The 18,237-nt window shown below is 39.3% G+C and overlaps 1 protein-coding gene across 6 annotated transcripts in view; it reads left to right on the forward strand.

Annotated features, from left to right (window-relative positions):
- Window positions 1-210: 210 nt before the first annotated feature.
- Window positions 211-18,237, forward strand: part of kif21b (kinesin family member 21B) — a 100,629-nt gene continuing 82,602 nt past the window's right edge. For all 6 annotated transcript variants that reach the window (XR_005621595.2, XM_039663338.2, XM_039663342.2 and 3 more), the window contains exon 1: window positions 211-583. Coding sequence is in view for 5 of the 6 variants with exons in the window: in XM_039663338.2 (XP_039519272.2) it covers window positions 543-583 (41 nt within the window). In the remaining variant the exon portion in view is untranslated. The remainder of the gene's footprint in view (window positions 584-18,237) is intronic.

Below are 18,237 nucleotides of genomic sequence, written 5' to 3' on the forward strand. Positions count from 1 at the left end.
GAACCGATTCATTCATATGAACCGTATTTCCCAACGCGGCGTTCAGAGACGTTGAAGTCGCGTTCAATGACCGCTGAGTCTGCTTTTAAAGGCTAATCCACCGAGCTCTAATTGGTCAATTACATCCACGTGTAGGCGGGAACAGGAGCTATGTGTGGTCGAAAGACCTATCAATCATCATTGTGTGGACACGCCCACACCTCTCTCAGTAGCGCTGCACATTGAACGCGCGAGGACACAGACGCTGTGTGAGGTTTCGGATGTTAGTAAGCTCGAGCGCCACTCGCACATATGACAGGATACAAGCTCGAAAGAAGAAAATATGCCAGTGTTCCTCACGTATCATGCGATTTATACATCGCTGTGCTGATTTCGTCAGTATTACAGAGGTGAACGGCGATGTCTGGCTGCGTAACGCTGATTGACGGACCGGAGCGGTCGCGCGCGTTTTAACGCACACCAGTGTTTTCAGCTCAACTTTGCGAGAACTTTGCGGCATCACTTCTCTTTTTGACGGGGGAGGTGAAACGACAACACAAAGCATGGCGACACAAAACGACTGCTCTGTCAAGGTCTCTTTAAGGTAAGCCTGCCTGTCAGAATCAGCCGACTGTGCCCATATGCAACCATCATTTCGCATTGTTTGTAGTATAATGCACTGTTCGTGCTATTACATATGTTTTATTTATCATGCACTGTTTATTTACGTTCACAACAAAGAGTTTGTAGGACAAACAGGGTGTTGCAATGCTCAGGGTGTGTGCTGCACAAGGTAAGACCCGGTGATGATGCACATGCACACAGATGCAATATTGCAACCCGTTGAGTGTAAAATTTCTTGCAAGTGTCAAACACAGATGTGCGCGAACTATAGTTTCCCATGTGCCGCCACATGCATGTTACATGCATGCATAATTACATGCGTAATGCATAAGTTACATTTAGGTTTGACTTGTCTCGTGCACTTAATCGCTGTAAGGTGCATTTAATTGCTTTATGAGTTTTGCATAAATGCTGAAGGACATCCGATAATGCAGGAATGTCTGCAAGGTGATAATGACAAAGACGCGCGCGCGCTCCTTCTCAGTGTCCTTATTTCCTTTGTTAAAACCCCTCATCAGTGAGTAATATCGCCATAGATCAATGTCGATTCGATTCGCCCTCGTCTGCAATGATCACCAGAATTGCCAATCACACTAATGCCATTATTCAGTCGTAAAACTGAAGCGCGTGTCAGCAGGCAGGAGCAGTGAACGAGCATGACTCGAGGCGGTGGTCTGAGGACTGTCTGGATCCCCTTCAGACTCCGATTGCAGAACATAGAGCAGTTTAGAGATCAAACCCGGTGTCTGGGTGTGTTATCTCCCCATTTCCAATTCTCCTGTGAGCTTGCATGCATGCATTGTGTTGTTTGAAAGGGCCAAATGGACCTGCTGTTGCAGTAATGTAAGATTGAAGTGGATCTTTTGTGTCAGGGAGTGTGTCTGCAGGTGCATGGTTGATTTTTGATGCACGGTTTGTGTAGTAAGCGTGCTTTACTGTGTCTGCTGCTCACACCTGCAGACGAGAGGAGGGGGAGCATTACATCAATGAATGAAGTGGACCACGTGTTCTTCTGAACATCATGAAGGCGGACTGTTATTTAAAGCTATACTTCATCTAGATATCCAGACTGTTGTGTGGAGCGAGTTCCAGTGCTCGCAAGGCATGGCTGGATTGATATTCCTCAAACACACTATTAAGTGCTGCTTAAGTCGAGCATCACTGTTAGTATTGCTCATAACATAAAGGGGTGTTCACACTGACCGCAGTGTGCAGTGACCCGAAAGTCAATTATTTTCAATGCTTGATTGGTAATTAAAGTGATTAGACAAAATTAGACAAAAATGAAAAAAAGAAATGGTTCTATTTAGAACCAGAAATGGTTCCATCCCCCGCTTCATATATGGAACTCCAAAATGGTTGTATATAGAACTATTTTTTTGGTTAAAGGTTCTATTGGCCAAGTATGGAACCCCAGGGTTCTATATAGAACCCAGAGGAACCCTTTTTTTTAAGAGTGTATAGAACCTTTTAGGGGTTCCAAATACATAGCGCTGATAGAACCTTTTAAGGTTCTATATAGAACCTTTTCTTCTAAGAGTGCAGATATGTTATAGCAGATGCGGTTTAGTATGTTAAAGGGTAGACGCGTTGAAAATTCTATCATTAATTACTCATCCTCACGTAAGACTTTCGTTCATCTTCAGAACACAATTGAAAATATTTTTGATGAAATCCGAGAGCTTTCTGTGCCTCCATAGACTACACAAAAGTATTCGTAACATAAAGGTTGAACCACAGTAGTCACATGGACTATTTTAACGGTGTCTTTACTTTTTGTCCCTTAAAAGTGGAAATAACGTTGCAGTCAATGCAAGAACAGAAAGCTCTCAGATTCCATTAAAAATATCTTAATTTATGTTCCGAAGATGAACGAAAGTCTTACGGGTTTGGAACGACATAAAAGCTGAGTAATTAATGATATAGAATTGAGATTTTTGGGTGAATTATCCCTTTAATGAATGGGTGAAATCATAACACTGAATATGGCATTCTAGAAAATCAAATCTGGTAAAGTTTGCATGTGGCTGCTCTTGTTGAAAAATGAACCCACCTTATTTGGATGCATCTTTCATCTAAAGTTGGCTCCAAATATCATAAATGTTTGATATCTTCTAGATTGAATACTGTAGTTTGAGGATAAAAATTTGTCATGCCCTTCCAACTCGGCATCTCGTAGATTTCGGAGTTTCCCACTTGTATATAACTTGGAAATTGGATTGCGCTATTTCTGAGTCCATGGACTGAGTCCATCCAATCAGCCAATGAATTGAACCGAATACCAGCCCTGCATTTTCTCTCTCTCCGATAATCCGTTTCAGAACAATACGTGTGTCCCTGATGAAGGTCATGGGATCGAAACGTTGCACTGAAAGAATTCTTTTGAGATTTTTGCAATTACAGGTAGTTTTGTTTGTTTTAAATTAATTTTAAATTGACCTTTTTAATTATTTGTCCTATATTATCTATTACCCCCAGTTGTGTGAGGTAAATTGTTAATCGATTGCGATACGAAAGAAAAAAATTGTCTTGCGTTGCGGCAAGCTGAACGGACGTGACATGGGGACGTGGACGGCCGCATCGACGATTCCATTTCTTTAATTCGAAGTTCGAGATTGTGAATTAATTTAGATCTATTTCGCTCACTCTTACTCCATTGATAGTTTAGCAGCATCCCTCCACCGCCCCTTCTCCACACTTCCAGTCCTAAACACTTACATGGGGGGAGTGCTCTGCACGCCAAATATGCATTTAATCTTATCCACTCTAATTATATTTAAGTTATGCAAGTTTAAATTCAATGAAATCAAAACATAACAGCAGCGAAATCACAAAAATGGTGTTTATTTCATCATTGGCAGTTCTTAGTTGAAATTTCCCAGCAGTCATTGGATAAGGGCAGGAAGGATATGACTGAGCTTGGAGGACATTGAGAAATTAAGGACATCAGCCAATCAGATTGTCTTTATTGCTGACCCAGAATCTGCCTTGATGCCCACCCTAACAACGCACGAGACGAGACGACGATGGATAGTTTAGAAGCTCTTTCTTGATGAAATTCCTACCAGTAGACTAATTTACAGTAGTGCGAGTGATTAAATGAACGCTTCTGTATTTACAGTATGTCACGTCATTGCTATCCTTTGTGAATAAACTACTTCTCCATTATTACATGTCCTTGCCACAGTGAGAATGCGTGACCTCAACAGCGAAGTAGCAAGCTCAGCTTCACTTCTCATGAGTTGACCCTTTTTCTACCTCATTTCCTCTTAATCACCATCAAAGCCTGCGGTTGAGAGATTGATTGTGTTTTTCTCTGTGGGTGGGAGTTTGCATCTGTATTGTGTGTGTGTATGTCATCTGCAGGCCATCTCTCCTCTCCCTCCTGGTATAGACAAGTGAGACGTTCTCCATGAGCGTTGACTCACCAGTGCTGTTAAAATTAGACACAAAGTGAAAATTTGTTTTGCTGATGATTTTCTTGCCTGATAAAGAAGGTTATCCATACTGTGGCGTCAGACTGTCTGTCCTCCGGGGTCTCGACGAGATAACGCGTCTGATGATTTCATTGGGAATCTTCTAACATCTCAAACTGTTTTTAGAAATATTTCTTTGAACTGAGCTCAAACCGATAAGTGCCTGCATCTGACAGTTTGAGAAACGCCTGACCCGTTTATGCGTCCAGTCCGCTTCCTCCTGACACGGCTTGATCTTTTCTCAAGGGTCTGGCTGAGAATGCAGGAGTTTGTAGGGGGATCATGTTAATAGTTGAGGCTCCTGGGAACCAGACTCGTAATTGCCTTGTTTATGGGAATAGCTTCCCCCAAGACTTTTAGGGTCCTTGGCATGCTCTGGAGTTACATGGCGATCACTGGGTCAATGACAAATAAGAGTGTGCATGATCCAGAGAAATATAGTCTAGTCTAATAAACAAAGGACAGAGCCCTCAATCGGGTCATGGGGTCTATATGACCCCAATCGAATTTTACTTAATAAAAAAAAGGTTCCCTTCATCTCAGTGGAATAAGATTTTGTGACTTTTCGTACGTTATCTATCTATACACGCACACAAAAACTGGGCTTGATTCGGTTGTTCTGAACGTATGTAAAAAAAAAAAATTTTTACATTTCTGGTCTTTGGGGTCAATATGAGCCCACATTGAAATGAATGGGAAATGTGAAAAAAAAAAAAATATATATATTTTCTTCATGGGTCAAAAAAAAAATCTGGCTTAAATCTGATATTTTTTAGATAGAAATGAAGGTCTAGTACTAGAGCATAAATGCAATGTATCATAAAAATTATGTTTCATATGCAAGCTAATGGTGTATTTGAGGAATTGTGTGGTATATGGATACTTTATATCTTCAAAAACACAGCATTAATGAATAGATGAGAAGTAAACAAAAAATGATATATTATTTGTATGATTAAAAATTTATATTTTTTGTACAATTACTCAATCAATTGTTGGGGTCGTATAGACCCAGAAGTGTAAACAGGAAACGAAGACCATTTGATGGTTAAATGTCATTAAAACGTAATAAAATGTTTTACTTACTCCTTGAATCCCTGAGTACGAGTCTACACATCTCAATCATTATTTTAGATTTCTATTTTTAGATTATTGTTTTGGGGCAGTCGTACCACATAAACATAAATACATAAACACGAGCTGTGATTTTTAAGAAACTTTATTGACCTTGACAGTCATTTCCTTTTTTTTTTCTCTGCATGATGGCTGCACCACATGACTTCAATTTGGCGGACAAATGTTTTTCAAAAATTAATTGTATTTTAATGAACTGCTTCACTTCTTTTTCTTTATAATATTAATACAAATATATAATATATATTATTAAAAAAATTAATTAAGCAATTTAAAAACATTAAAATCTTTTTCTGGGCATAAAAGACATTGGCCCCTCTGTGATTGTCAGTTGAGTTTATTGAAAGCGTTCTGACCTTAGCGGTTGCTTTTCTTGTAATCGAGACTAGTCCATTCGGCCACCCATTAAGCTCTATTAAAGAACCTGTACAATGCAGCTCAAGTTAAAATACGTCCCACAGCGCACGGTCTTTTGTAAAGGTGACCTGCTTACTAGCTGTTCTGTAACCCTTATGCTGTATACACTGAATGTATGCGTCTTTTCTCTGGTTCAATAGGAATATGAATAAGAGATTGGTTTGTATGTGCCATATTTAGCTGAACATTTCATTAAGCTGCACTTGCAGTAGTAACCATTTAAGCCTGCGGCAGATCAGATGATTAAATAAGTTTAGGATTCATTTAAGCAAACAGAAATGCTCTCAAGTCGGCTGCATAAATGTGGAATAAGATAGTGCTCATTAATACAATGACTTCCTCAACAGCCTCATGGGCTGTACCATTGTCAGTGTGTTTCTCTACTAGTTTTGATAAAATGTTTACGGCCTGTGGGGCCGGAAGGGTGGGGTCCCGTGGGTTTAAAACTCAAGCATATGTGAATAAAGCCATTCTAAATAGTAAATGTGAGATTTGAATAAGTGTGTCCCAAAGCAAAGATGTTAAAATTGATATTGCCCTCAACCCATTGCACTTTAAATGAGGATTCAGTTCAGAACTACAAACACAAAAAACTGCAAATATGGTGAATGTGCATGAAGCTGACGCGGTCCCTAAGAAGTCTACTCCCTGAGTAGGGGATATCTGTTGAAGTTCACTTCGCATTTATTCAGAATACCCTTCAATGTCGTATTAGAGGAGTTGGTGGCTCAATGCAATAATATTTAATAAAAATTACCATACTTTTATTTAATATATACAGGAGAGGATTAGGGCCAAGCAATAACAAAAAATAAAACCATCTTGAGATTAAAGTCATTATAATGCGAGATTAAACTAGTTAAATTTCGAAAAAAAAAAGTCGAAATACAATCTTGAGAATAAACTCATTGAATATCGAGATTAAAGTCATTATAATGCAAGATTAAACTCGTTAAATTTCAAGAAAAAAGTCGAAATACAATCTTGAGAATAAACTCATTAAATATCGAGAATAAAGTCGTGTTTCGAGAAAAAACGTAATTTTAAATTTAGAGACTTCAAGACTTTTTTTCTCGAAATTTAACGAATTTAATCTTGCATTATAATGACTTTAATCTTGATATTTAATGAGTTTATTCTCAAGATTGTATTTCGACTTTTTTCTCGAGAAACAATGACTTTATTCTTGATATTTAATGAGTTTATGCTCAAAATTGTATTTCGACTCTTTTTCTTGAAATTTAACGAGTTTAATCTCGCATTATAATGACTTTAATCTCGATATTTAATGAGTTTATTCTCAAGATTGTATTTCGACTATTTTTATTGAAATTTAACGAGTTTAATCTCGCATTATAATGACTTTAATCTCGATATTTAATGAGTTTATTCTCAAGATTGTATTTCGACTATTTTTATTGAAATTTAACAAGTTTAATCTCGCATTATAATGACTTTAATCTCGATGGTTTTGTTTTTTTTATTATTGCTTGGCCCTAATCCTCTTCCATATATCTCCATATAAATATAATTTAATTACAAACTTCACTTAATCTTTTCTGTCCAATTCAAAATCACTATAATATGAATGATGAATATATGTAGCTATGTTTCATATGAAAATAAATGTAATTTGGTAATACAGTGTCTGATCTCATTTAACCCGTAATCATGATAGCTGACTTGTACCTGCGCTTTCCAGTTTGGACCCAGAAACAGCACAAGCTTCCCTAAGATGACGAAATACCCCTTTAAGTCCACTTCATAGCGCACACACACTGTTGAATTGCACACACCTCTCAACTGATCATGTCAAATAAAAGCGAAATACAAAATGTGTGGAGGCGCGAGGAATGGACTTGGCAACCCCTGCTCAAAAGCATCTACTTTTCCCTCACAAAAATAACTACTTTTAGGGTGTTTTATAAGTATTTGGTTTGGGATGTGTGCTAGACAACATTTTCATTAACAAACCATGTCATCATCACACACTCCTCACTGCGTGTCAAGTAAAGTCACACAGGTTAGACAGACACTAGCATTTTGTGCTGTGAAAATTTCACTATGACTATCCTTCCTGCCGTTTCCACCGGAAATCGTTTGCTATGTAAGGCAGTAGATTGTGCAGTTGACTGCGTTCAGAGTTCAGAGCCCCACACAGGAAGTGATAGCGAGGGGGTCCGAGGTGTGTTTCTGTGAGGTTAGTTTCAGTGAAGACGTGTGGTTGAATGCAGTTTGCCTCAGGCTTCCCTTTAAAAGCCGTTCCAGACCCACAAGCGTGATTCACTGACATGAGAGCCTCAATTGATAATGTCTCTCGGAGTCAATTAGACGCTGTTCTTTTAGACGTCGTCCTCTGGTTGGAAGAAAAGGCCGGTTGTGTTTCAAATGAAAAGGGGAAGAGGCTTGAAGGGAGGTGGCGAGAGAAAGAGAGAGTCAGAGAGGGCAAGAGAAAACAGGAAGTGTCTTTTTCTCTTTCGTGTGTCAAAGGACTGCATAGGAAAATCAACATTAGCTCTCAGTGGAAGCGTACAAAGAGAGGCATTTATTAATTATGTGCGTGTGATGGATCGCTGTTTTGTGTGTGTGTGTCTTGAAGGCTCTAAGAAACGGCTGTATGTTAAACTCTCTCATGCAGAGCAATGACATTGGTCCGTTGAGGGAAGCCACTACAGGACTGACACTACGGTCAGATGTTCTTGACGGAGCAATTGTACAAAAATAACATGAATAAAAATGCATAAGAGATGGTGTGGTGGAAGGTGTGTGATGATGTGGGGATATTTTAATTCCAAAGGCCAAGGGAACTTTATCAAGATACATATTATCCTGGATCCATGAAATAACTGGCTTTTAAAAATAAAAATCTGCCTGACTCTATGGGAATTTAACATAGGGGTGCCGTGACTTACTGTATGCACCCTGTATTTTAAGGAAAAAACATTTATTTATTTATTATACATTATTCATTCACAAAGAAAATAGGTGTCCTTAAAGGTTGGAGTTTTCCTCATTTTTCCAAATATCCAAAAGATGATTTTTTTTTTTATTCCTCTTTTTAGGTAACTTTAGCATGGGTGTCCAAACTTATTCACATCACTGTAGCAGCGAAGTGTTTTGATGCACGGATAAACTGTAGTTTTCAATTTTTGCTGCATTTGTAAAAAAAGAACCATAAAATAAAAATGTTATGGAAGAGAGCCATGAACATTTTGTAAAAATTCTCCTTTTGCAAGAAAAGAATAAAGGTTTGGAAACTATTTTAATTTTGGGTGATCTGTCCCTTTAAGAGAGATTAGGTGTTTTAAGCTGTGTGTGTGTACTTGTACTTTTACTTTGTTACAAGACTTTAATTGAGATCAAGGTGGCATGGCATTAGTAATTCCCAGCGTATCCTCTTTGGTCGTGTTTAATCTTATCATAGTTATAAAATAATTAACCTGGAGGACTTCATGGTTTTTTCCATTTTGTGTTTCTGAACCATTTGCTGACAGAAGGCCTTTTTTGCTCTTATTCAAATTTCAGCAAAGGTTCAGGAAACTTCAATAGGGCTTTTCTTTTGTGAATTTTAAATACACATACATGGGCTATTTTTCCTCCTCCATGCTCCGCTTGACTCTCTTGGCTCCCCGCCGGACCGTCCGAGAGCCTTTCAGGATGAGCTCGTACCCTGGGCTTTGAAATCATGCTGACCCCCTGCTGCCCTCTCCAACCCCCTCCCATAGTCCCGCTTTTCTCCTGCGAATTGAGGAGGAGGGGGGATTGTGGGACAATGAAGTGAATAGAACTGGACCCTTTGCGCTGGTCCCTGTAATACTCTTTTCACACTGCATTAACAGAACCAGGGCCGGGACGGTCCCACGGGTTCAGTCCACCCAGGTTTTGGAGCGCTCAGCTTGGGCTCGTCTGCTTTGTTCACAGGGACCTTCTGGACATCGCACAGCTTGTAAACGATAATAAAGAAGTTGTTTAACGGATCTAAGGGGCCAGCTGGTGATTAGGTATCTTAAGCAGTAAGGAGCTTAAACGGGGCCGGGGGTCTCTGATGAAACGGGTTTTGCTCCCTTATTAATGGCAGCAAATAAGGCAGCTTTTAAAGCAAGCGTCACTTTTTATAACTCAGAAACAAGCAATCATTATATACGCCAACATTTAAACGGATACTTCAGGATTTAGCATTAAGCTTTGTATTAGTAGGAAACCTGTAGTATTTTCGAATTACCGTGCTTTTCCACCCTGAGGCGAGAGATTTATGTATTTTTTTGTCTGGAAAAAATCCTCAGATGACGAAATCGTCAGAGGCTAAAGGCTACAGTCAAAAAAATCTTTTTTTGGAAGCTAAGCTAGCAAGCTCTTAGTAGTAGGGGTTACCGTCCTCTTTTTCCCGGACTTGTCTGGCCGTGGATGTCCGGGATTCAGCTTTTGCTTTCTGCAGTCGCCATTCATTGTTTACATGCGCAGCTTTTGTTTCAATCTAACTGAATTCATTCCGATTGGTGAATCTGAACGTAGTGTTTACATGAACGCTAAACAAGTGATCGGTTGATGTGCGTTTAAACATTGGTAAGAAAATCCCCGCTCCTCCGTGAGAGATACGAGACCGGTGCTTCATTCATCACACTGGAAATGGATGGTCAAGTCTACAAACAATATTGTTTTCAATAAAAAACATTTGCACAAAGCAAGCCGATCCACTTTTCCATGTTGATGAGAGCATTAAAATGAGAAATAATAATGGGACAAAAAGAAATCAAGAGACATTTAGAATAGATAAAAATGTGCGATTAATTGCTATTGATCGTGAGTTAACTATGACATTAATGTGATTTATCGCGATTTAAATATTTTAATCGTTTGAATCCATCACGTTGAACAGTACACATGACGTGTCTCAGATAAAGGAAAAAAACATTATTTATCGGCTATAATATACATCGGACAAATTTTCTTATCGGACCGATAATGATAACTTTAAAACTTATCACCACTCAGCTGATACCGATATGGTTGCCGATATTTTGTGCATCTCTGTCCATAGTATTCCTGCGCCCAATGACGGTTTGCACGAATCATGGGTGTGACTTCCGTTAAACAATCAGTGAAAGGCTTGCTCTACGAACGCAATACGTTACAAAAGTGTCACAATGCGATGACATTAATAGACTCGCCCTTCAACCATCGAACATTAAAATGAAATTTAAAAAAAAATAGCCCCATAAGTGCGAGTTTTTGGTTAAATATCACTGTTGTAGGCAAATATATATGTATTGTATAACAAGCTTAATCAAAAATGTTCATTAACTTCAATATCAAAGTGATTTCCGTCATTTTGACAGATTTACCTGTGAAAACAAACCTGGAAGAGACGTGAAGTTTTGAGGAGAATAACTTTCAGTGCATTTCAGTGAATTATTAATGGAATATCGTAAATTAAATTCGGGAGAACAGACCACAAATGTGCCGTATATGTTGTTCTTTTTTATACTTTTACAGCGGATTGCAAAAGAAAAACATGTTATAACATGTCACGTTAAAATACCAAGTATAACGTTATTCTCATGATGACTGAAAATAAATCATGAAGGAAAACTGATGGATCAGGCAACCTTATGATTTGAAATGATTCGTTTTTTAGCCTTTTTGAATGGAAGTTCCCCAAACCGGAAATGCCGCCCATAATTCAAAACACAGTAAACTCGTCAGGAATAAGGTGGATAATGTAATGTGATGGTGTGGATTGGCCCAAAATCTCTCTTTTTTTTTTTCTTTGGGTGGAATACTGTGGCATTACTGTATCACGTCCATAATTGGACGCAGACGCTGAGTAATTGTTCACCTGTTCACCTCACTCCCGCAGCTGGGATACACACACAGTTTTCATGGTTTTCCCTGATGTCTGTGCTTTCTTTCGATCATTATTCTGCTTTTTGTTGCTCTCGCCTCTCCGACTGGCCGACACATGATTATTTTGTGCGCAAAGCCCTCCTCAGATCTCTGTAATGGGGGTAATCCCATCCTGCAGATCTTACAGATCTCTGAACGGCCCTCTGGGAGTTGTAGGCCTGAGAACGGGAGATTTTGAGCTCAAGGTCTGTGTGAACCATTAATTGGGCCTGTTGTCGACGGTTCAGAGAGACTGGTTCATTCATCAGACTGTTAATCGGTGAGTGGAAATCAGTCTGTCCTAATAAGTCCTCTTGCTTTGTTACAAAACCTGAATGATGTTCATACAAAAAACAAAAACAAAAAGATATACATACCCACCCACATGTTGTTCCAAAACTTACTTGCTTCTGTGTGACACACAGATTATATTTTCCACCCAGTAAATGTCAGTAGGGCCCAATACTCTTAAAGGGCACTCCACCCATTTGCATTAAGATTTCCATTGTTAGAAACCCAGTTACACTATTGAATGGTCGTGCAACACTCTCTCATTTTCCCCTGAGACAAAAGAGAGAGAAATCCGCTATTTACCTTTTTCACTTCCTCCTACAATGACGCAAAAATCGTCATTTTAGATCACTGTAGGAGGAAGTGTAAGATTTCTGTAAAGACTACAAGCAGTAGATCCCACCCTTTCAAACCCGCCCATAGGGGGTGTGGCCTAATGCGCTAACAGACCAATCACTGATCAGTGCCAGTGCGTTTGATTTCACCGGCAGAAACTTTTTGAAAATATGGACGGCGGTACCGAATAAGCAGACTGATGCATTATGGGTAGGGTTGGGTACTGAAACGTGGTGCCAATAGGGAGTAAAACGGTAATAACCAGAACGAATAAGAACGATTTCGGTGCCTGAGTCTCTGTGTCATGAGGCGCACACACATAAAGTCTCTCTCTCTCTCCCTCGTACACGCACTATACGGTGTGGAGCGCAGTCTGATCTGTCTCGCATGCGCGCTCTCGTTCGCTCGCTCTAGATTCGGGAGATTTTAACTAATTTACGGGCATCAGGGAGCCGTTATCAATATGCGGGAGACTCCCCGAACGTCTGATGGCGAGGGGATTAACGAAGATGCCGAAGACAAAACGCTCCAAGGTTTGGCTGCATTTCACGTGTAAAATTACACGTCAGAGTAAGTGTGTCGATCGTCTGAAGCTCATATAGAATCACGCCTATCCATTGGCTGATGGACGCTTGACGCTCTTACGTCGTCATATTATATTAGCGCGCATTATCTGATGTCATTGTGCGAAATGATTCCCAGGAGTGAAGCTCAACTCTAGTCTGCATTGATGGGCGGAGTAGTGGGAGTGGCCTGCGGAGATGAGCGTTGCAATGGACTATGGGGATTGTTGTCTACAATCCACAAGCACTAAAAAGTCATTTTCTGCACTTTATCGGTCAAGAAGGACCCAAATTAGAAATTTATGATACTATTCTACTACATATATGACCCACTTTCAATACATATTCATGTCTCCACTGGTGGAATGACCCTTTAAGCTCCAAAAAGGACATCAAATTATTCCATACGACTCAATTGTACGTTTTCTAAAGCGACACGATCATTTTGAGTAATGACTGTACTTAAGCCTCTATTCACTTTCAAGCTTTATAATTCTGTGTTTGCAAGTTTATATGGAACGTTATAGATTGTAAATGTCTGAACTGCGGTTTGGTCATATAGTGTGTGTTTGCATGAGTGTATTTTTAAACGTGTTGGTTTTGCATGCGTATGCATTTGGTTTTGTGAGCCCAGGGGAGTGGCAATGGGATTTGTTGAGTTATGGAGATTAAGCAATGCAATCTAACAAAGTGACTTGAGAGAGAGAGAGCATGCAGGGACTATACCTCAAGCTTTTCAATTACAATCTCAGTCTGGCCACGAGACCATGTTGATATGCTGAGGAGCTAGAATGGGTCGCAGCACAATAAAGCCCTGCTGTAGATGAGATTGTCTGCTGTTGTTTGGTTCCGGGCTTTGAATATCCTAGCTAATGTCTGTTCTTGGAAGACCTGAACCTTGGCAATCCTCACTAGCTTGTTTCCTCATCTGCTTTTCCCAGCTTTTAATAAATGAGGTGGGCCAATATACCTGCTGCGGCCAGTCCGTTCTCTTTCTCTCACCGCATCTTCAGGTAGAGTTTAACACAGTCGAAAATCCCAGAGTCTGCCAAAATCGCGAAGGGACTCGAAAACCAAGCCAGAAACTCCCGATTCACCATAAGATGGTCTGCTAGCGGTGCTCATGAGATTCATATGGCGTCTGTGGTAGCAGATGTTAGCACGCTAGGCTGTTATTCACCTGCGGAGCTGTGGAGTCTCCATGCAAAAGTGGAAGCTTCGATGATGAAGTAGAAATAGACACATTGCAGATAATGATTGCTTTGGATTATTTTGTTCAGTTTTAGGTTAGGTCAACATGAGATCAAAAAACGTCTTTGGTTTTTATAGTTCTTGTGGTTTAGCAGCGTGAACAAAGGCTAGTTTTGTGTTTGTCCATGACCTGGATCTCCATGCGCTCTGTTCCTCTGTGTTTTTTAATGGAGTTTCGAGAGTGATGTATTATTCTGTAAAAATCAATGTGATCTATAATGGGATGCACACACCGGCTCACAAAGGGAAACACTGATAGGCAAACGACTCAATGACCATTTAGTGAATCATTTTTAAAACATTGCCTGGATGACCAAAATCATTTAGTGTTAGAAGAATTCGTATTGAATGTTTTCCATTAAAGGAGTAGTTCACTTTTAAAAAAACTTTTGCTGATAATTTACTCACCCCCATGTCATCCAAGATGTCCATGTCTTTCTTTCTTCAGTCGAAAAGAAATTAAGGTTTTTGATGAAAACATTCCAGGATTTTTCTCCATATAATGGACTTCAATGGGAACCAAACGGTTCAAGGTCCAAAAGACAGTTTCAGTGCAAACTACAAACTGTTCAAAGGGTTTTAAACGATTTCAGACGATGAATAAGGGTCTTTTCAAGGGAAACGATCGCTCATTTAATAAATAAATAAAGTTTAAGTTTTATAAGCACAAATGCTCGCCTTGCTCTGTTCTGTGATGCGCGTTCGTGACTCTCCAGTTCAAACTTGTTCATAAAAGTGAACAAATCTTTTTTCATGTCATTTGGTTCATTCAACAAACGAAATGAACGAGTTGATTCGGGAAAAGATTTGTTCATTTTGATAAATAAGTTTGAATTGGAGAGTCACGAACGCTCATCACAGAACAGAGCAAGGCGAGCATTTGAGCTTATAAAACTTAAACTTTATTTTTTTTATTAAATGAGCGATTGTTTCGCTTGATAAGACCCTTATTCACCGTCTAGAGTCGTTTAAAACCCTTTGAACAGTTTGCACTGAAACTCTCATTTGGACCTTGAACCGTTTGGTTCCCATTGAAGTCCATTATATAGAGAAAAATCCTGGATTGTTTTCATCAAAAACCTTAATTTCTTTTCGACTGAAGAAAGAAAGACATGGACATCTTGGATGACATGGGGGTGAGTAAATTATCAGCAAAAGTTTAAAAAAAAAATCAATTTCTCCTTTAAGCTGCAGTCTGAATTCATAACTTTTTAAAACAGATTCATGCCATTTAATTAAACTTTCTTCAAAAAACACTTTTTAAACAACGTGAAAATACATTTAAACAAACACAGTGTGCTTCTGTCTCACACGTTGATTTCCGGGATATTGTATATAATTTGCAGAACCTGTCTGGTGTACTGTATCACAATGCAGTCAACTTGACTTATTTGGCGAATGTAATTAAATGAAACCAAAGCCGTATCAGCCATTACACTAAACTGCAAACAGTTAAACTGACACCAGTACAGCAGCATCAGCCCTTCACAGTGAAACCTTTCAGAGTCATTGTTGTGGCCTTTTTCAGTTTATTATTTTCCAGATTCGAAGCTCTGGTTACTCGGACACTGAATGAACTGAACAACAGTTTCCCTCATTCTCTGACTTCAAAGACTCTCAGTGTCACTTCAGCGCTGCTGTATCAGCTTCACACATGACCCTCGGCTTTCTGGGGCCACATGGTTTACGACCCCATGCTTGCATTGTTCTCTGAGCAGGCACCAGTGTGGCAGTCAAAACACAGCCACCTTGGTGACTCGACACACAGAAGACAGGAAGTGTGGTGACGGAGTAGACGTCCGCTTTCTATTCATTACCTGTCGGCGATGAACGAGAGCTTTTTATGGCCCACTATAGGAGAAAAATTACTTACAAGCCGTTGCTCAGCGATACATCAATATATGTCGGTGAAACAAAAGAGCCGGGCCACAGTTGAACCTCTTTGATCTTGAAAAGCTTCTAAAATTATATATCTCAAACAAGGTTATTATAGTTTTGCATTTTTCATTAGTTTTTATTAAGCCTGTCAAATGATTAATCGCGATTAATCGCATCCAAAATAAAAGTTTGTGTTTACATAATATATGTGGGTGCACTGTGTATAATTATTTTGTGTGTGTATATATATATATATATATATATATATATATATATATATTAAAATGCACACACATGCATGTGTATTTAAAGAGCCCTTATCATAGCATTTGAAATGTTCCTAATTTTGTTTTAGGAGTTTCCAAAAACAGTTTAACATGCATGCAAGGATAAAAAAACACTTTATTTGTCTTATAATATGCATTTATTTTTAACTGGTTTGCTCAACGACTCCCAAATGATTCGTACAACTCATTTTTCCAAACCACTCCTTTGCGTGACGCTAATCGGCGGTGATTGGTCAGATGACAGACCCAGTCAGTTATTGTTTGTTAGCATAACGCATAAACATATTGATATTCTTTATGACAACTCCAATAACAGCGACAAACATTTCACATATTTAAAAAAAAATTGACATTGGAGACCTAGAAGCTGCGCTGAACGTAACACACACACACACGTGTGCGCACACACATACTTATTGTGCCTTCCCTCCTCGCGCCCCGACGCTTCAAAACCCATAAAAGCAACAATTATTAATAATACTTACAGGTTGTGATTCGAAGGAGGAAGCTGATCCATATACACTGGGTAAGTGAGTTACTGAGCCCTCCTTCAGAAACAACCGCTTGCGATCCACATTTGAATTCATTTATGTTTTTGAACTAACGTTATTCGTCAATAAAATGATGAGGACACAATCGGGCTATACTGTTGTGGTATCGTTGCAAATATGAACTCTGACCAGCGATTCTTCACATGCTCGTCCCTGGTAAATGAAAACAAAGTGGCTGAACTATCTTTGCAATGTAGAACACAGCGTCTTCTCGACATGATGCTATGATGAAGTATTTGAATGTGTAGACTTCAAGTTTACACTTCCGTCTGCGCGCGGCCAGTGTGCATCTACGTCACGACGAGACTGCTAATGACTCGTTTCAAAAACAATTCAACAATTCACTTTTGAAAGACAATAACTTTATATACGGTGCACTTTCAGATATAAATCTTTGCAGGATGTTTTCATTCCCTTAGAGCTATATTACACACCACATGAACAGTCATGTAGTGTGGACTGTAGCTCTAAGGGAATGAGAACATCCTGCAACATTACATGAATTACAGTTCTATCCCAGTTATTTACCGTATATAGTAAGGAAAGGTTCTTTTAACCAATTAACAGTTTTGCACTGTTTTCTTTTACCGTTAAAATCACGATCATTTTTTTTACAGTGTGGCTTTGAATGGTGAGACTTTTGTTTTTGTAAATGTTCTGTTAAATGTTTCTGGATTTAGATTTATCGCCCAATATATCTGTTATCGGCTTTCAAATATAAAGAGTTATCGTATCGGCTAGATTTTTCATATCAGTGCATCCCTATTTTTTGTTTACTGTACTTCTCTTGCCACGCTCACATGCTCCTCATCTTGCTCGTAAAAACGTGAGAATATGACCGTGACATGATTATGCAACACATTATCTGTTTTCCAGAGGGATATGGATGGAGTCTCTCTAGCGTGGTTAAGAAACAGCAGGGGAGGACGAGTGAACAGGAGCGGGGCGAGTTTCCCGTTCGGTTAAATCCAGCAGTTTGATAACCTCTTCTCTAAAGGGCATGAATGTGTGTGTGTGTGTGTGTTTGAGGTGAAGCTCCAGACATCCTCCTCTTCCTTGAGAGGTCCAAGAAAACCACAAACACACTTAGTCATTCTTTTTATCTCTTTCTCACACACACACACACATGCTGACGTGTTTTACTGTTTACATTTTCATGAATTCCTCTTCTTCCGTATTTCAGTTCAAGCTTGATGAAACCCTGTAGATGTGTTTTGTGCAGATATAATCAAGGGACACGGGCTTTTGGCAGCAGCCGTTTACACTCTTTGCCAGGTGTGTGTGTCTTTTGCGTGTGTTTATGCGCATGTGCATGACGGGACAAGTTAATCCTAATCTCTAGAACACATTTGGGTCATCAGACTGTATCTTGAGACTCGGGAGAGAGAAGAAATGAGCGATGAGGGAACTCGTTTTGGGGGATTGAGTTTAGGAAAGAGGCCGGGATGGAGTTGAGGACAGTAGAGGACATTTCTTAGAGCTGAAGAAACCAGTTTTAAGAGGGAAAGGTGTATTTAAAAAAAAGAAAAGTGGAGCGTGGGAAGGAGATCTGACATCTGGAGAGACT

Source organism: Pimephales promelas, chromosome 21, assembly GCF_988280905.1.
Source record: "Pimephales promelas chromosome 21, fPimPro1.hap1.1, whole genome shotgun sequence".
Taxonomy (NCBI): Eukaryota; Metazoa; Chordata; class Actinopteri; order Cypriniformes; family Leuciscidae; genus Pimephales; species Pimephales promelas.